At 43.5% G+C, this 18,937-nt stretch overlaps 2 protein-coding genes across 3 annotated transcripts in view; one reads left to right on the top strand and one right to left on the bottom strand.

Moving 5' to 3' along the window:
* The window catches only part of LOC129843336 (protein FAM83G-like), a 91,658-nt gene extending 84,209 nt beyond the window's left edge, over positions 1-7,449 (top strand). The window contains exon 6 of the mRNA XM_055911973.1: positions 1,998-7,449. Coding sequence (XP_055767948.1) covers positions 1,998-2,363 — 366 coding nt within the window. The 3' untranslated portion in view covers positions 2,364-7,449. The remainder of the gene's footprint in view (positions 1-1,997) is intronic.
* Positions 1-18,937, bottom strand: part of LOC129843335 (sodium/mannose cotransporter SLC5A10-like) — a 162,160-nt gene that overhangs the window by 104,791 nt on the left and 38,432 nt on the right. For both annotated transcript variants that reach the window (XM_055911972.1, XM_055911971.1), the window contains exons 7-8: positions 18,858-18,922; positions 16,171-16,311 (exon numbers count right to left, since the gene is read on the bottom strand). In XM_055911972.1, coding sequence (XP_055767947.1) covers positions 16,171-16,311; positions 18,858-18,922 — 206 coding nt within the window. The remainder of the gene's footprint in view (positions 1-16,170; positions 16,312-18,857; positions 18,923-18,937) is intronic.

The following is an 18,937-nucleotide window of genomic DNA, read 5'->3' as shown; positions in this document are numbered from 1 at the left end:
ACTAACTCTCCCTCTCTCTCTGACTCAGTCTAACTAACTCTCCCTCTCTCTCTGACTCAGTCTAACTAACTCTCCCTCTCTCTCTGACTCAGTCTAACTAACGCTCCCTCTCTCTCTGACTCAGTCTAACTAACACTCCCTCTCTCTCTGACTCAGTCTAACTAACGCTCCCTCTCTCTCTGACTCAGTCTACCTGTAACGCTCCCTCTCTCTCTGACTCAGTCTGTCTGTAACTCTCCCTCTCTCTCTGACTCAGTCTAACTAACGCTCCCTCTCTCTCTGACTCAGTCTAACTAACGCTCCCTCTCTCTCTGACTCAGTCTAACTAACGCTCCCTCTCTCTCTGACTCAGTCTGTCTGTAACGCTCCCTCTCTCTCTGACTCAGTCTAACTAACTCTCCCTCTCTCTCTGACTCAGTCTAACTAACGCTCCCTCTCTCTCTGACTCAGTCTAACTAACGCTCCCTCTCTCTCTGACTCAGTCTGTCTGTAACGCTCCCTCTCTCTCTGACTCAGTCTAACTAACGCTCCCTCTCTCTCTGACTCAGTCTAACTAACTCTCCCTCTCTCTCTGACTCAGTCTAACTAACGCTCCCTCTCTCTCTGACTCAGTCTAACTAACGCTCCCTCTCTCTCTGACTCAGTCTGTCTGTAACACTCCCTCTCTCTCTGACTCAGTCTGTCTGTAAAGCTCCCTCTCTCTCTGACTCAGTCTGTCTGTAACGCTCCCTCTCTCTCTGACTCAGTCTGTCTGTAATGCTCCCTCTCTCTCTGACTCAGTCTAACTAACGCTCCCTCTCTCTCTGACTCAGTCTAACTAATGCTCCCTCTCTCTCTGACTCAGTCTAACTAACGCTCCCTCTCTCTCTGACTCAGTCTAACTAACGCTCCCTCTCTCTCTGACTCAGTCTAACTAACGCTCCCTCTCTCTCTGACTCAGTCTGTCTGTAACGCTCCCTCTCTCTCTGACTCAGTCTGCCTGTAACGCTCCCTCTCTCTCTGACTCAGTCTAACTAACGCTCCCTCTCTCTCTGACTCAGTCTAACTAACGCTCCCTCTCTCTCTGACTCAGTCTAACTCGCTCTCTGACTCAGTCTGTCTGTAACTCTCCCTCTCTCTCTGACTCAGTCTACCTGTAACGCTCCCTCTCTCTCTGACTCAGTCTAACTAACACTCCCTCTCTCTGACTCAGTCTAACTAACTCTCCCTCTCTCTCTGACTCAGTCTAACTAACGCTCCCTCTCTCTCTGACTCAGTCTAACTAACACTCCCTCTCTCTCTGACTCAGTCTAACTAACTCTCCCTCTCTCTCTGACTCAGTCTAACTAACTCTCCCTCTCTCTCTGACTCAGTCTAACTAACGCTCCCTCTCTCTCTGACTCAGTCTAACTAACACTCCCTCTCTCTCTGACTCAGTCTAACTAACGCTCCCTCTCTCTCTGACTCAGTCTACCTGTAACGCTCCCTCTCTCTCTGACTCAGTCTGTCTGTAACTCTCCCTCTCTCTCTGACTCAGTCTAACTAACGCTCCCTCTCTCTCTGACTCAGTCTAACTAACGCTCCCTCTCTCTCTGACTCAGTCTAACTAACGCTCCCTCTCTCTCTGACTCAGTCTGTCTGTAACGCTCCCTCTCTCTCTGACTCAGTCTAACTAACTCTCCCTCTCTCTCTGACTCAGTCTAACTAACGCTCCCTCTCTCTCTGACTCAGTCTGTCTGTAACGCTCCCTCTCTCTCTGACTCAGTCTGTCTGTAACGCTCCCTCTCTCTCTGACTCAGTCTAACTAACGCTCCCTTTCTCTGACTCAGTCTAACTAACGCTCCCTCTCTCTCTGACTCAGTCTGTCTGTAACGCTCCCTCTCTCTCTGACTCAGTCTGTCTGTAACTCTCCCTCTCTCTCTGACTCAGTCTAACTAACGCTCCCTCTCTCTCTGACTCAGTCTAACTAACTCTCCCTCTCTCTCTGACTCAGTCTAACTCTCTCTCTGACTCTCTAGTTGTTTCAGAGCTCCAGGTCGCCAGGTCGTGATGGGCGCCAGAGATGCAGGGCTAAAATCGTCATTGCCAAACCAGGAAGTGTCCACCGCTCGCCACTAGCATCGTGCCCTGTGATTGAAGGACATCGCTACTTGCAGGGCCAATCACTGCAGCCCTCCGATACTCGCTCCAGCCGGTCGCCACGACGACACAGCCCTGCCTACAAAGGGGTGGGACTTTCCCCTGGCCACGCCTCCCCACGTCGAGCATCCATTCCGGCAGGAGCTATGGGCGTGTCCTTCTCCAAACTGACCAATCAACTACTGAGGGGGCGGTATATAGCCTCACAGACGAAAGCGTCGCTTGACAACAAGGAGGTCGGCTAGGATTGGCTAATGTATGGACCAATGGGACGGCTAGCAGGAAGTTAAACAGACAATGTAACTGGATGTTGTTTTTTATGTTTGTCTGATTGGTTGCTTTGACCAGATCATGTATCTGATTGGTTGCTCTGACCAGATCATGTATCTGATTGGTTGCTCTGACCAGATCATGTGTCTGATTGGTTGCTCTGACCAGATCATGTGTCTGATTGGTTGCTCTGACCAGATCATGTGTCTGATTGCTTGCTCTGACCAGATCATGTGTCTGATTGGTTGCTCTGACCAGATCATGTGTCTGATTGGTTGCTCTGACCAGATCATGTGTCTGATTGGTTGCTCTGACCAGATCATGTATCTGATTGGTTGCTCTGACCAGATTAATAACTTGACTGGACATTTTCTGGATGTTTCTCTATTGTTTAAAGAACGTTATGTGAATGTTGAAAGTGAGACTCGGCAATATGTTGCCACAAGGAGCAGGATGAACAGAGAATATTGCAGATGAACACGATACAAGACGATGCAGTAACTCTCAGGGTATCTGCACAGGTGCTCATGATTCACTCTGCTACAACGTGATCGCTGTAGGACCAGAACAGATACAACGTGATCGCTGTAGGACCAGAACAGATACAACGTGATCGCTGTAGGACCAAAACAGATACAACGTGATAGCTGTAGGACCAAAACAGATACACTCTGCTACAACGTGATAGCTGTAGGACCAGAACAGATACAACGTGATAGCTGTAGGACCAAAACAGATACAACGTGATAGCTGTAGGACCAGAACAGATACAACGTGATAGCTGTAGGACCAAAACAGATACAACGCGATAGCTGTAGGACCAGAACAGATACAACGTGATAGCTGTAGGACCAAAACAGATACAACGTGATAGCTGTAGGACCAGAACAGATACAACGTGATAGCTGTAGGACCAAAACAGATACAACGTGATAGCTGTAGGACCAGAACAGATACAACGTGATAGCTGCAGGACCAGAACAGATACAACGTGATAACTGCAGGACCAGAACAGATACAACGTGATAGCTGTAGGACCAAAACAGATACAACGTGATAGCTGTAGGACCAAAACAGATACAAAGTGATAGCTGTAGGACCAAAACAGATACAACGTGATAGCTGTAGGACCAAAACAGATACAAAGTGATAGCTGTAGGACCAAAACAGATACAACGTGATAGCTGTAGGACCAAAACAGATACAACGTGATAGCTGTAGGACCAAAACAGATACAACGTGATAGCTGTAGGACCAGAACAGATACAACGTGATAGCTGTAGGACCAAAACAGATACAAAGTGATAGCTGTAGGACCAAAACAGATACAGCGTGATAGCTGTAGGACCAAAACAGATACAATTTGATAGCTGTAGGACCAAAACAGATACAACGTGATAGCTGTAGGACCAAAACAGATACAAAGTGATAGCTGTAGGACCAAAACAGATACAACGTGATAGCTGTAGGACCAAAACAGATACAATTTGATAGCTGTAGGACCAAAACAGATACAACGTGATAGCTGTAGGACCAAAACAGATACAAAGTGATAGCTGTAGGACCAAAACAGATACAACGTGATAGCTGTAGGACCAGAACAGATACAACGTGATAGCTGTAGGACCAAAACAGATACAACGTGATAACTGTAGGACCAAAACAGATACAACGTGATAGCTGTAGGACCAAAACAGATACAACGTGATAGCTGTAGGACCAGAACAGATACAAAGTGATAGCTGTAGGACCAAAACAGATACAACGTGATAGCTGTAGGACCAGAACAGATACAACGTGATAGCTGTAGGACCAAAACAGATACAACGTGATAGCTGTAGGACCAAAACAGATACAACGTGATAGCTGTAGGACCAAAACAGATACAACGTGATAGCTGTAGGACCAGAACAGATACAACGTGATAGCTGTAGGACCAAAACAGATACAACGTGATAGCTGTAGGACCAGAACAGATACAACGTGATAGCTGTAGGACCAAAACAGATACAACGTGATAGCTGTAGGACCAGAACAGATACAACGTGATAGCTGTAGGACCAAAACAGATACAACGTGATAGCTGTAGGACCAAAACAGATACAACGTGATAGCTGTAGGACCAGAACAGATACAACGTGATAGCTGTAGGACCAAAACAGATACAACGTGATAGCTGTAGGACCAAAACAGATACAACGTGATAGCTGTAGGACCAAAACAGATACAACGTGATAGCTGTAGGACCAGAACAGATACAACGTGATAGCTGTAGGACCAAAACAGATACAACGTGATAGCTGTAGGACCAGAACAGGATACACTCTGATACAACGTGATAGCTGTAGGACCAAAACAGATACAACGTGATAGCTGTAGGACCAGAACAGATACAACGTGATAGCTGTAGGACCAAAACAGATACAACGTGATAACTGCAGGACCAGAACAGGATACACTCTGATACAACGTGATAGCTGTAGGACCAAAACAGATACAACGTGATAGCTGCAGGACCAAAACAGATACACTCTGCTACAACGTGATAGCTGCAGGACCAGAACAGGATACACTCTGATACAACGTGATAGCTGTAGGACCAAAACAGATACAACGTGATCGCTGTAGGACCAGAACAGATACAACGTGATCGCTGTAGGACCAGAACAGATACAACGTGATCGCTGTAGGACCAAAACAGATACAACGTGATAGCTGTAGGACCAAAACAGATACACTCTGCTACAACGTGATAGCTGTAGGACCAGAACAGATACAACGTGATAGCTGTAGGACCAAAACAGATACAACGTGATAGCTGTAGGACCAGAACAGATACAACGTGATAGCTGTAGGACCAAAACAGATACAACGTGATAGCTGTAGGACCAGAACAGATACAACGTGATAGCTGTAAGACCAAAACAGATACAACGTGATAGCTGTAGGACCAGAACAGATACAACGTGATAGCTGTAGGACCAAAACAGATACAACGTGATAGCTGTAGGACCAGAACAGATACAACGTGATAGCTGCAGGACCAGAACAGATACAACGTGATAACTGCAGGACCAGAACAGATACAACGTGATAGCTGTAGGACCAAAACAGATACAACGTGATAGCTGTAGGACCAAAACAGATACAAAGTGATAGCTGTAGGACCAAAACAGATACAACGTGATAGCTGTAGGACCAAAACAGATACAAAGTGATAGCTGTAGGACCAAAACAGATACAACGTGATAGCTGTAGGACCAAAACAGATACAACGTGATAGCTGTAGGACCAAAACAGATACAACGTGATAGCTGTAGGACCAGAACAGATACAACGTGATAACTGTAGGACCAAAACAGATACAACGTGATAGCTGTAGGACCAAAACAGATACAACGTGATAGCTGTAGGACCAGAACAGATACAAAGTGATAGCTGTAGGACCAAAACAGATACAACGTGATAGCTGTAGGACCAGAACAGATACAACGTGATAGCTGTAGGACCAAAACAGATACAACGTGATAGCTGTAGGACCAAAACAGATACAACGTGATAGCTGTAGGACCAAAACAGATACAACGTGATAGCTGTAGGACCAGAACAGATACAACGTGATAGCTGTAGGACCAAAACAGATACAACGTGATAGCTGTAGGACCAGAACAGATACAACGTGATAGCTGTAGGACCAAAACAGATACAACGTGATAGCTGTAGGACCAGAACAGATACAACGTGATAGCTGTAGGACCAAAACAGATACAACGTGATAGCTGTAGGACCAAAACAGATACAACGTGATAGCTGTAGGACCAGAACAGATACAACGTGATAGCTGTAGGACCAAAACAGATACAACGTGATAGCTGTAGGACCAAAACAGATACAACGTGATAGCTGTAGGACCAAAACAGATACAACGTGATAGCTGTAGGACCAGAACAGATACAACGTGATAGCTGTAGGACCAAAACAGATACAACGTGATAGCTGTAGGACCAGAACAGGATACACTCTGATACAACGTGATAGCTGTAGGACCAAAACAGATACAACGTGATAGCTGTAGGACCAGAACAGATACAACGTGATAGCTGTAGGACCAAAACAGATACAACGTGATAACTGCAGGACCAGAACAGGATACACTCTGATACAACGTGATAGCTGTAGGACCAAAACAGATACAACGTGATAGCTGCAGGACCAAAACAGATACACTCTGCTACAACGTGATAGCTGCAGGACCAGAACAGGATACACTCTGATACAACGTGATAGCTGTAGGACCAAAACAGATACAACGTGATCGCTGTAGGATCAAAACAGATACAACGTGATAGCTGCAGGACCAAAACAGATACACTCTGCTACAACGTGATAGCTGTAGGACCAGAACAGATACAACGTGATCGCTGTAGGATCAAAACAGATACAACGTGATAGCTGTAGGACCAAAAAAGATACAACGTGATCGCTGTAGGATCAAAACAGATACAACGTGATAGCTGTAGGACCAAAACAGAGGATAAGTTTAGCCTCTCGCTTCATATTCTTAGTTTTCGCAGAAGTCGTCCAATTCTGCTGTTTAATTTGTGCATCGCTGTCTCGACCTGTAACTCACCTTGTCTGGATGTCTGTCTACTGTCACATGAATTGAATGTTTGCAGGACATTTGCCAGGTAGTTTTTGAATGTTTGCCAGAAATGTTTTGGAATTTTTGTTTTTTTTAAACATGGGCTTTTCCTGGCCAATGGGGCGATCTGGACGTAATCTGGACGTAATCTGGACGTTTGTTGAAACCTTGAAATTTAAGGATCTTTATTCGATTTTCCTCTGTTTGAGAAGGCTGTCCTCTCCAGGCCTCCGTAGTCTGACCAGCTAGGTTTACTTGCCTGGAGAGACTGTGGGTGGCCTAACGCTCACTCTGATTGGTTACTGGGACTATGGGGGCGGGGAGTAACGTTTTGAAACGATGGCAGATTTTTCCAATGTTGGACATGAATGTTGTTAAAACGTTAGGAGAATGTTATCAATAAAGTGATCTTGACTGAACGTTGTTGGTTGGTTTTTACTGTTAGGAGTTAAAGGTCAGAGGTTAGAGGTTACCTGGTCAGTGTACCAGTAGCATGTAGACAGTACAGTCAGTCCCAGGGTTAGAGGTCAGGGGTTAGAGGTTACCTGGTCAGTGTATCAGTAGCATGTAGCCAGTACAGTCAGTCCCAGGGTTAGAGGTTACCTGGTCAGTGTACCAGTAGCATGTAGCCAGTACAGTCAGTCCCAGGGTTAGAGGTCAGGGGTTAGAGGTTACCTGGTCAGTGTATCAGTAGCATGTAGCCAGTACAGTCAGTCCCAGGGTTAGAGGTTACCTGGTCAGTGTACCATTAGCATGTAGCCAGTACAGTCAGTCCCAGGGTTAGAGGTCAGGGGTTAGAGGTTACCTGGTCAGTGTACCAGTAGCATGTAGCCAGTACAGTCAGTCCCAGGGTTAGAGGTTACCTGGTCAGTGTACCAGTAGCATGTAGCCAGTACAGTCAGTCCCAGGGTTAGAGGTCAGGGGTTAGAGGTTACCTGGTCAGTGTACCAGTAGCATGTAGACAGTACAGTCAGTCCCAGGGTTAGAGGTTACCTGGTCAGTGTATCAGTAGCATGTAGCCAGTACAGTCAGTCCCAGGGTTAGAGGTTACCTGGTCAGTGTACCATTAGCATGTAGCCAGTACAGTCAGTCCCAGGGTTAGAGGTCAGGGGTTAGAGGTTACCTGGTCAGTGTATCAGTAGCATGTAGCCAGTACAGTCAGTCCCAGGGTTAGAGGTTACCTGGTCAGTGTACCAGTAGCATGTAGCCAGTACAGTCAGTCCCAGGGTTAGAGGTCAGGGGTTAGAGGTTACCTGGTCAGTGTACCAGTAGCATGTAGCCAGTACAGTCAGTCCCAGGGTTAGAGGTTACCTGGTCAGTGTACCATTAGCATGTAGCCAGTACAGTCAGTCCCAGGGTTAGAGGTTACCTGGTCAGTGTACCATTAGCATGTAGCCAGTACAGTCAGTCCCAGGGTTAGAGGTCAGGGGTTAGAGGTTACCTGGTCAGTGTATCAGTAGCATGTAGCCAGTACAGTCAGTCCCAGGGTTAGAGGTTACCTGGTCAGTGTACCATTAGCATGTAGCCAGTACAGTCAGTCCCAGGGTTAGAGGTCAGGGGTTAGAGGTTACCTGGTCAGTGTATCAGTAGCATGTAGCCAGTACAGTCAGTCCCAGGGTTAGAGGTCAGGGGTTAGAGGTTACCTGGTCAGTGTATCAGTAGCATGTAGCCAGTACAGTCAGTCCCAGGGTTAGAGGTTACCTGGTCAGTGTACCATTAGCATGTAGCCAGTACAGTCAGTCCCAGGGTTAGAGGTCAGGGGTTAGAGGTTACCTGGTCAGTGTATCAGTAGCATGTCGCCAGTACAGTCAGTCCCAGGGTTAGAGGTCAGGGGTTAGAGGTTACCTGGTCAGTGTATCAGTAGCATGTAGCCAGTACAGTCAGTCCCAGGGTTAGAGGTTACCTGGTCAGTGTACCATTAGCATGTAGCCAGTACAGTCAGTCCCAGGGTTAGAGGTCAGGGGTTAGAGGTTACCTGGTCAGTGTATCAGTAGCATGTAGCCAGTACAGTCAGTCCCAGGGTTAGAGGTCAGGGGTTAGAGGTTACCTGGTCAGTGTACCATTAGCATGTAGCCAGTACAGTCAGTCCCAGGGTTAGAGGTCAGGGGTTAGAGTTTACCTGGTCAGTGTACCATTAGCATGTAGCCAGTACAGTCAGTCCCAGGGTTAGAGGTCAGGGGTTAGAGGTTACCTGGTCAGTGTATCAGTAGCATGTAGCCAGTACAGTCAGTCCCAGGGTTAGAGGTTACCTGGTCAGTGTATCAGTAGCATGTAGCCAGTACAGTCAGTCCCAGGGTTAGAGGTTACCTGGTCAGTGTACCAGTAGCATGTAGCCAGTACAGTCAGTCCCAGGGTTAGAGGTTACCTGGTCAGTGTACCATTAGCATGTAGCCAGTACAGTCAGTCCCAGGGTTAGAGGTCAGGGGTTAGAGGTTACCTGGTCAGTGTATCAGTAGCATGTAGCCAGTACAGTCAGTCCCAGGGTTAGAGGTTACCTGGTCAGTGTATCAGTAGCATGTAGCCAGTACAGTCAGTCCCAGGGTTAGAGGTTACCTGGTCAGTGTACCAGTAGCATGTAGCCAGTACAGTCAGTCCCAGGGTTAGAGGTCAGGGGTTAGAGGTTACCTGGTCAGTGTACCAGTAGCATGTAGCCAGTACAGTCAGTCCCAGGGGTTAGAGGTTACCTGGTCAGTGTACCAGTAGCATGTAGCCAGTACAGTCAGTCCCAGGGTTAGAGGTTACCTGGTCAGTGTACCATTAGCATGTAGCCAGTACAGTCAGTCCCAGGGTTAGAGGTCAGGGGTTAGAGGTTACCTGGTCAGTGTATCAGTAGCATGTAGCCAGTACAGTCAGTCCCAGGGTAAGAGGTCAGGGGTTAGAGGTTACCTGGTCAGTGTATCAGTAGCATGTAGCCAGTACAGTCAGTCCCAGGGTTAGAGGTTACCTGGTCAGTGTACCAGTAGCATGTAGCCAGTACAGTCAGTCCCAGGGTTAGAGGTTAGGGGTTAGAGGTTACCTGGTCAGTGTACCAGTAGCATGTAGCCAGTACAGTCAGTCCCAGGGTTAGAGGTTACCTGGTCAGTGTACCAGTAGCATGTAGCCAGTACAGTCAGTCCCAGGGTTAGAGGTCAGGGGTTAGAGGTTACCTGGTCAGTGTATCAGTAGCATGTAGCCAGTACAGTCAGTCCCAGGGGTTAGAGGTTACCTGGTCAGTGTATCAGTAGCATGTAGCCAGTACAGTCAGTCCCAGGGTTAGAGGTTACCTGGTCAGTGTACCAGTAGCATGTAGCCAGTACAGTCAGTCCCAGGGTTAGAGATCAGGGGTTAGAGGTTACCTGGTCAGTGTCTCATTAGCATGTAGCCAGTACAGTCAGTCCCAGGGGTTAGAGGTTACCTGGTCAGTGTATCAGTAGCATGTAGCCAGTACAGTCAGTCCCAGGGTTAGAGGTTACCTGGTCAGTGTACCAGTAGCATGTAGCCAGTACAGTCAGTCCCAGGGTTAGAGGTCAGGGGTTAGAGGTTACCTGGTCAGTGTACCAGTAGCATGTAGCCAGTACAGTCAGTCCCAGGGTTAGAGGTTACATGGTCAGTGTACCAGTAGCATGTAGCCAGTACAGTCAGTCCCAGGGTTAGAGGTTACCTGGTCAGTGTATCAGTAGCATGTAGCCAGTACAGTCAGTCCCAGGGTTAGAGGTTACCTGGTCAGTGTATCAGTAGCATGTAGCCAGTACAGTCAGTCCCAGGGTTAGAGGTTACCTGGTCAGTGTACCAGTAGCATGTAGCCAGTACAGTCAGTCCCAGGGTTAGAGGTCAGGGGTTAGAGGTTACCTGGTCAGTGTACCAGTAGCATGTAGCCAGTACAGTCAGTCCCAGGGTTAGAGTTCAGGGGTTAGAGGTTACCTGGTCAGTGTACCATTAGCATGTAGCCAGTACAGTCAGTCCCAGGGTTAGAGGTCAGGGGTTAGAGGTTACCTGGTCAGTGTACCAGGAGCATGTAGCCAGTACAGTCAGTCCCATGGTTAGAGGTCAGGGGTTAGAGGTTACCTGGTCAGTGTACCATTAGCATGTAGCCAGTACAGTCAGTCCCAGGGGTTAGAGGTTACCTGGTCAGTGTACCATTAGCATGTAGCCATTACAGTCAGTCCCAGGGTTAGAGGTCAGGGGTTAGAGGTTACCTGGTCAGTGTACCAGTAGCATGTAGCCAGTACAGTCAGTCCCAGGGGTTAGAGGTTACCTGGTCAGTGTACCAGTAGCATGTAGCCAGTACAGTCAGTCCCAGGGTTAGAGGTCAGGGGTTAGAGGTTACCTGGTCAGTGTACCAGTAGCATGTAGCCAGTACAGTCAGTCCCAGGGTTAGAGGTTACCTGGTCAGTGTACCAGTAGCATGTAGCCAGTACAGTCAGTCCCAGGGTTAGAGGTTACCTGGTCAGTGTACCAGTAGCATGTAGCCAGTACAGTCAGTCCCAGGGTTAGAGGTTACCTGGTCAGTGTACCATTAGCATGTAGCCAGTACAGTCAGTCCCAGGGTTAGAGGTCAGGGGTTAGAGGTTACCTGGTCAGTGTATCAGTAGCATGTAGCCAGTACAGTCAGTCCCAGGGTTAGAGGTTACCTGGTCAGTGTACCATTAGCATGTAGCCAGTACAGTCAGTCCCAGGGTTAGAGGTTACCTGGTCAGTGTACCATTAGCATGTAGCCAGTACAGTCAGTCCCAGGGTTAGAGGTTACCTGGTCAGTGTACCAGTAGCATGTAGCCAGTACAGTCAGTCCCAGGGTTAGAGATCAGGGGTTAGAGGTTACCTGGTCAGTGTCTCATTAGCATGTAGCCAGTACAGTCAGTCCCAGGGGTTAGAGGTTACCTGGTCAGTGTATCAGTAGCATGTAGCCAGTACAGTCAGTCCCAGGGTTAGAGGTTACCTGGTCAGTGTACCAGTAGCATGTAGCCAGTACAGTCAGTCCCAGGGTTAGAGGTCAGGGGTTAGAGGTTACCTGGTCAGTGTACCAGTAGCATGTAGCCAGTACAGTCAGTCCCAGGGTTAGAGGTTACATGGTCAGTGTACCAGTAGCATGTAGCCAGTACAGTCAGTCCCAGGGTTAGAGGTTACCTGGTCAGTGTATCAGTAGCATGTAGCCAGTACAGTCAGTCCCAGGGTTAGAGGTTACCTGGTCAGTGTATCAGTAGCATGTAGCCAGTACAGTCAGTCCCAGGGTTAGAGGTTACCTGGTCAGTGTACCAGTAGCATGTAGCCAGTACAGTCAGTCCCAGGGTTAGAGGTCAGGGGTTAGAGGTTACCTGGTCAGTGTACCAGTAGCATGTAGCCAGTACAGTCAGTCCCAGGGTTAGAGGTCAGGGGTTAGAGGTTACCTGGTCAGTGTACCATTAGCATGTAGCCAGTACAGTCAGTCCCAGGGTTAGAGGTCAGGGGTTAGAGGTTACCTGGTCAGTGTACCAGTAGCATGTAGCCAGTACAGTCAGTCCCATGGTTAGAGGTCAGGGGTTAGAGGTTACCTGGTCAGTGTACCATTAGCATGTAGCCAGTACAGTCAGTCCCAGGGGTTAGAGGTTACCTGGTCAGTGTACCATTAGCATGTAGCCATTACAGTCAGTCCCAGGGTTAGAGGTCAGGGGTTAGAGGTTACCTGGTCAGTGTACCAGTAGCATGTAGCCAGTACAGTCAGTCCCAGGGGTTAGAGGTTACCTGGTCAGTGTACCAGTAGCATGTAGCCAGTACAGTCAGTCCCAGGGTTAGAGGTCAGGGGTTAGAGGTTACCTGGTCAGTGTACCAGTAGCATGTAGCCAGTACAGTCAGTCCCAGGGTTAGAGGTTACCTGGTCAGTGTACCAGTAGCATGTAGCCAGTACAGTCAGTCCCAGGGTTAGAGGTTACCTGGTCAGTGTACCAGTAGCATGTAGCCAGTACAGTCAGTCCCAGGGTTAGAGGTTACCTGGTCAGTGTACCATTAGCATGTAGCCAGTACAGTCAGTCCCAGGGTTAGAGGTCAGGGGTTAGAGGTTACCTGGTCAGTGTATCAGTAGCATGTAGCCAGTACAGTCAGTCCCAGGGTTAGAGGTTACCTGGTCAGTGTACCATTAGCATGTAGCCAGTACAGTCAGTCCCAGGGTTAGAGGTTACCTGGTCAGTGTACCATTAGCATGTAGCCAGTACAGTCAGTCCCAGGGTTAGAGGTTACCTGGTCAGTGTACCAGTAGCATGTAGCCAGTACAGTCAGTCCCAGGGTTAGAGGTCAGGGGTTAGAGGTTACCTGGTCAGTGTATCAGTAGCATGTAGCCAGTACAGTCAGTCCCAGGGTTAGAGGTTACCTGGTCAGTGTACCAGTAGCATGTAGCCAGTACAGTCAGTCCCAGGGTTAGAGGTCAGGGGTTAGAGGTTACCTGGTCAGTGTATCAGTAGCATGTAGCCAGTACAGTCAGTCCCAGGGTTAGAGGTCAGGGGTTAGAGGTTACCTGGTCAGTGTACCAGTAGCATGTAGCCAGTACAGTGCATTCAGAAAGTATTCAGACCCCTTGACTTTTCTCACATTTTGTTACGTTACAGACTTATTCTAAAATGGAATAAATTGTTTTTTTCGCCCCTCATCTACACACAATACACCAAAATGACAAAGCAAAAACAGGTTTAGAATTTTTTGCAATCATGACATTTACATAAGTATTCAGACCCTTTACTCAGTACTTTGTTGAAACACCCTTGGCAGTGATTACAGCCTCGAGTCTTCTTGGGTTTGACGCTACAAGCTTGGCAGCGATTACAGCCTCTAGTCTTCTTGGGTTTGACGCTACAAGCTTGGCAGCGATTACAGCCTCTAGTCTTCTTGGGTTTGACGCTACAAGCTTGGCAGTGATTACAGCCTCGAGTCTTCTTGGGTTTGACGCTACAAGCTTGGCAGTGATTACAGCCTCGAGTCTTCTTGGGTTTGACGGTACAAGCTTGGCAGTGATTACAGCCTCGAGTCTTCTTGGGTTTGACGCTACAAGCTTGGCAGTGATTACAGCCTCGAGTCTTCTTGGGTTTGACGCTACAAGCTTGGCAGCGATTACAGCCTCGAGTCTTCTTGGGTTTGACGCTACAAGCTTGGCACACCTGTATTTGGGGAGTTTCTCCCATTCTTCTCTGCAGATCCTCTCAAGCTTTGTCAGGTTGGATGGGGAGCGTCGCTGCATAGCTATTTCCAGATCTCTCCAGAGATGTTCGATCAGGTTCAAGTCTGGGCTCTGGCTGGGACACTCAAGGACATTCAGAGACTTGTCCCGAAGCCACTCCTGTGTTGTCTTGGCTGTGTGCTTAGGGTCGTTGTCCTTTTGGAAGGTGAACCTTCGCCCCAGTTTGAGAACTCTGGAGCAGGTTTTCATCAAGGATCTCTCTGTACTTTGCTCCGTTCAACTCTCCCTCGATCCTGACTAGTCTCCCAGTCCCTGCCACTGAAAAACATCCCCACAGCATGTTGCCGCCACCACCATGCTTCACTGTAGGGATGGTGCCAGGTTTCCTCCAGATTTGACGCTTGGCATTCAGGCCAAAGAGTTCGATCTTGGTTTCATCAGACCAGAGAATCTTGTTTCTTATGGTCAGAGTCCTTTAGGTGTCTTTTGGCAAACTCCAAGCGGGCTGTCATGTGCCTTTTACTGAGGAGTGACTTCCGTCTGGCCCCTCTACCATAAAGGCCTGATTGGTGGAGTGCTGCAGAGATGATTGTCCTTCTGGAAGGTTCTCCCATCTCCACAGAGGAACTCTGGAGCTCTGTCAGAGTAACCATCGGGTTATTGGCCCCTTCTCCCCTGTTTGCTCAGTTTGGACGGGCGGCCAGCTCTAAGGAAGAGTCTTGGTGGTTCCAAACTTCTTCCAATTAACAATGATGGAGGCCACTGTGTTCTTGGGGACCTTCAATGCTGCAGACATTGTTTGGTATCCTTCCCCAGATCTGTGCCTCGACACAATCCTGTCTCGGAGCTCTACAGACAATTCCTTCGACCTCATGGCTTGATTTTTGCTCTGACATTCACTGTCAACTGTGGGACCTTATATAGACAGGTGTGTGTGCCTTTCCAAGTCATGTCCAATCAATTGAATTTACCACAGGTGGACTCCAATCAAGTTGTAGAAACATCTCAAGGATGATCAATGGAAACAGGATGCACCTGAGCTTAATTTCGAGTCTCACAGCAAAGGGTCTGAATACTTATGTAAAACCTGTTTTTGTTTGTCATTATGGGGTATTGTGATGTCATTATGGGGTATTGTGATGTCATTATGGGGTATTGTGATGTCATTATGGGGTATTGTGATGTCATTATGGGGTATTGTGATGTCATTATGGGGTATTGTGATGTCATTACGGGGTATTGTGATGTCATTACGGGGTATTGTGATGTCATTATGGGGTATTGTGATGTCATTATGGGGTATTGTGATGTCATTACGGGGTATTGTGATGTCATTATGGGGTATTGTGATGTCATTACGGGGTATTGTGATGTCATTATGGGGTATTGTGATGTCATTATGGGGTATTGTGTGTAGATTGATGAGGAAAACAATTTATGTAATCCATTTTAGAAAAAGGCTGTAATGTAACAAAGTGAAAAAGGCAAGGGGTTTGAATACTTTCCAATGCAGTCAGTCCCAGGGTCATGCCAGGGTTAGAGGTCAAGGGTTAGAGGTTATATATACCTGGTCAGTACACCAGTACCAGGTAGCCAGTATAGTCAGTCCCAGGGTCATGCCAGGGTTAGAGGTCAAGGGGTTAGAGATTAGAGGTTATATCTACCTGGTCAGTACACCAGTACCAGGTGGCCAGTATAGTCAGTCCCAGGGTCATGCCAGGGTTAGAGGTCAGGGGTTAGAGGTTATATCTACCTGGTCAGTACACCAGTACCAGGTAGCCAGTATAGTCAGTCCCAGGGTCATGCCAGGGTTAGAGATCAGGGGTTAGAGGTTATATCTACCTGGTCAGTACACCAGTACCAGGTAGCCAGCATAGTCAGTCCCAGGGTCATGCCAGGGTTAGAGGTCAGGGGTTAGAGGTTATATCTACCTGGTCAGTACACCAGTACCAGGTGGCCAGTATAGTCAGTCCCAGGGTCATGCCAGGGTTAGAGGTCAAGGGTTAGAGGTTATATCTACCTGGTCAGTACACCAGTACCAGGTTGCCAGTATAGTCAGTCCCAGGGTCATGCCAGGCCAGGGCAGGTCTCCAGTAACCGGGTGTCTAAACAGGTGCATGGCATCCTCTCTGGGCAGGTGACAGCTACTGTTGGGGATGATCTGAAAGAGGAATGAGAATTACACTGTTAACATTACTACTGTTATAATAGTGATATTAACATTACTATTATAATACTGATAACAACATTAATAACTATGATAATAATAATATTAATAACTATGATAGTAATAACATTAATAACTATGATAGTAACATTAATAACTACATTAATAACTATGATAATAACATTAATAACTATGATAATAACTACATTAATAACTATGATAATAATAACATTAATAACTATGATAATAACATTAATAACTATGATAATAACATGAATAACTATGATAATAATAACATTAATAACTATGATAATAACTACATTAATAACTATGATAATAACTACATTAATAGCTATGATAATAATAACATTAATAACTATGATAATAATAACATTAATAACTAATAATAACATTAATAACTATGATAATAATAACATTAATAACTATGATAATAACATTAATAACTATGATGATAACTATGATAATAACATTAATAACTATGATAATAATAACATCAATAACTATGATAGTAATAACATTAATAACTATGATAGTAATAACATAATAACTATGATAATAACATTAATAACTATGATAATAACATTAATAACTATGATAATAACATTAATAACTATGATAATAACATTAATAACTATGATAGTAATAACATTAATAACTACATTAATAACTATGATAGTAATAACATTAATAACTACATTAATAACTATGATAGTAATAACATTAATAACTATGATAATAGAAAATATTAATAACTATGATAATAACAACATTAATAACTACGATAATAATAACATTAATAACTACGATAATAATAACATTAATAACTACGATAATAATAACATTAATAACTATGATAATAACATTAATAACTATGATAATAACATTAATAACTATGATAATAATAACATTAATAACTATGATAGTAATAACATTAATAACTACATGAATAACTACATTAATAACTATGATAATAACATTAATAACTATGATAATAACAATATTAATAACTATGATAATAATAACATTAATAACTATGATAATAATAACATGAATAACTATGATAATAATAACATTAATAACTATGATAATAATAATATTAATAACTATGATAATAATAACATTAATAACTATGATAATAACATTAATAACTATGATAATAATAACATTAATAACTATGATAATAACTACATTAATAACTATGATAATAACAATATTAATAACTATGATAATAATAACATTAATAACTATGATAATAATAACATTAATAACTATGATAATAATAACATTAATAACTATGATAATAATAACATTAATAACTATGATAATAATAACATTATTAACTATGATAATAACAATATTAATAACTATGATAATAATAACATTAATAACTATGATAATAATAACATTAATAACTATGATAATAACAATATTAATAACTATGATAATAATAACATTAATAACTATGATAATAACATTAATAACTATGATAATAATAACATTAATAACTATGATAATAACAATATTAATAACTATGATAATAATAACATTAATAACATGAATAACTACATTAATAACTATGATAATAATAACATTAATAACTATGATAATAATATCATTAATAACTATGATAATAACATTAATAACTATGATAATAATAACATTAATAACTATGATAATAATAACATTAATAACTATGATAATAACAATATTAATAACTATGATAATAATAACATTAATAACTATGATAATAACATTAATAACTATGATAATAATAACATTAATAACTATGATAATAACTACATTAATAACTATGATAATAACAATATTAATAACTATGATAATAATAACATTAACAACTATGATAATAATAACATTAATAACTATGATAATAACATTAATAACTATGATAATAATAACATTAATAACTATGATAATAACAACATTAATAACTATGATAATAACTACATTAATAACTATGATAATAACTACATTAATAGCTATGATAATAATAACATTAATAACTATGATAATAATAACATTAATAACTAATAATAACATTAATAACTATGATAATAATAACATTAATAACTATGATAATAACATTAATAACTATGATGATAACTATGATAATAACATTAATAACTATGATAATAACATTAATAACTATGATGATAACTATGATAATAACATTAATAACTATGATAATAACATTAATAACTATGATAATAATAACATTAATAACTATGATAATAACAACATTAATAACTACGATAATAACAACATTAATAACTATGATAATAATAACATTAATAACTATGATAATAATAACATTAATAACTATGATAATAACATTAATAACTATGATAATAACATTAATAACTATGATAATAACAATAATAACTATGATAATAACATTAATAACTATGATAATAACATTAATAACTATGATAGTAATAACATTAAAACTATGATAGTAATAACATTAATATAGATGATAGTGAAAGTGTCTGTTGACTCACCTTAGAAGGGATGGCTGCCTGGTAAACTCTCTCCAAGTTACTGTAGCCTCCAATCTTGTTGAACGCTGGATGGAGCGAGA

The sequence above is a fragment of the Salvelinus fontinalis genome, unplaced genomic scaffold, assembly GCF_029448725.1.
Source record: "Salvelinus fontinalis isolate EN_2023a unplaced genomic scaffold, ASM2944872v1 scaffold_0118, whole genome shotgun sequence".
Classification (NCBI taxonomy): Eukaryota; Metazoa; Chordata; class Actinopteri; order Salmoniformes; family Salmonidae; genus Salvelinus; species Salvelinus fontinalis.
This window is presented reverse-complemented; position numbering and strand designations above follow the sequence as displayed.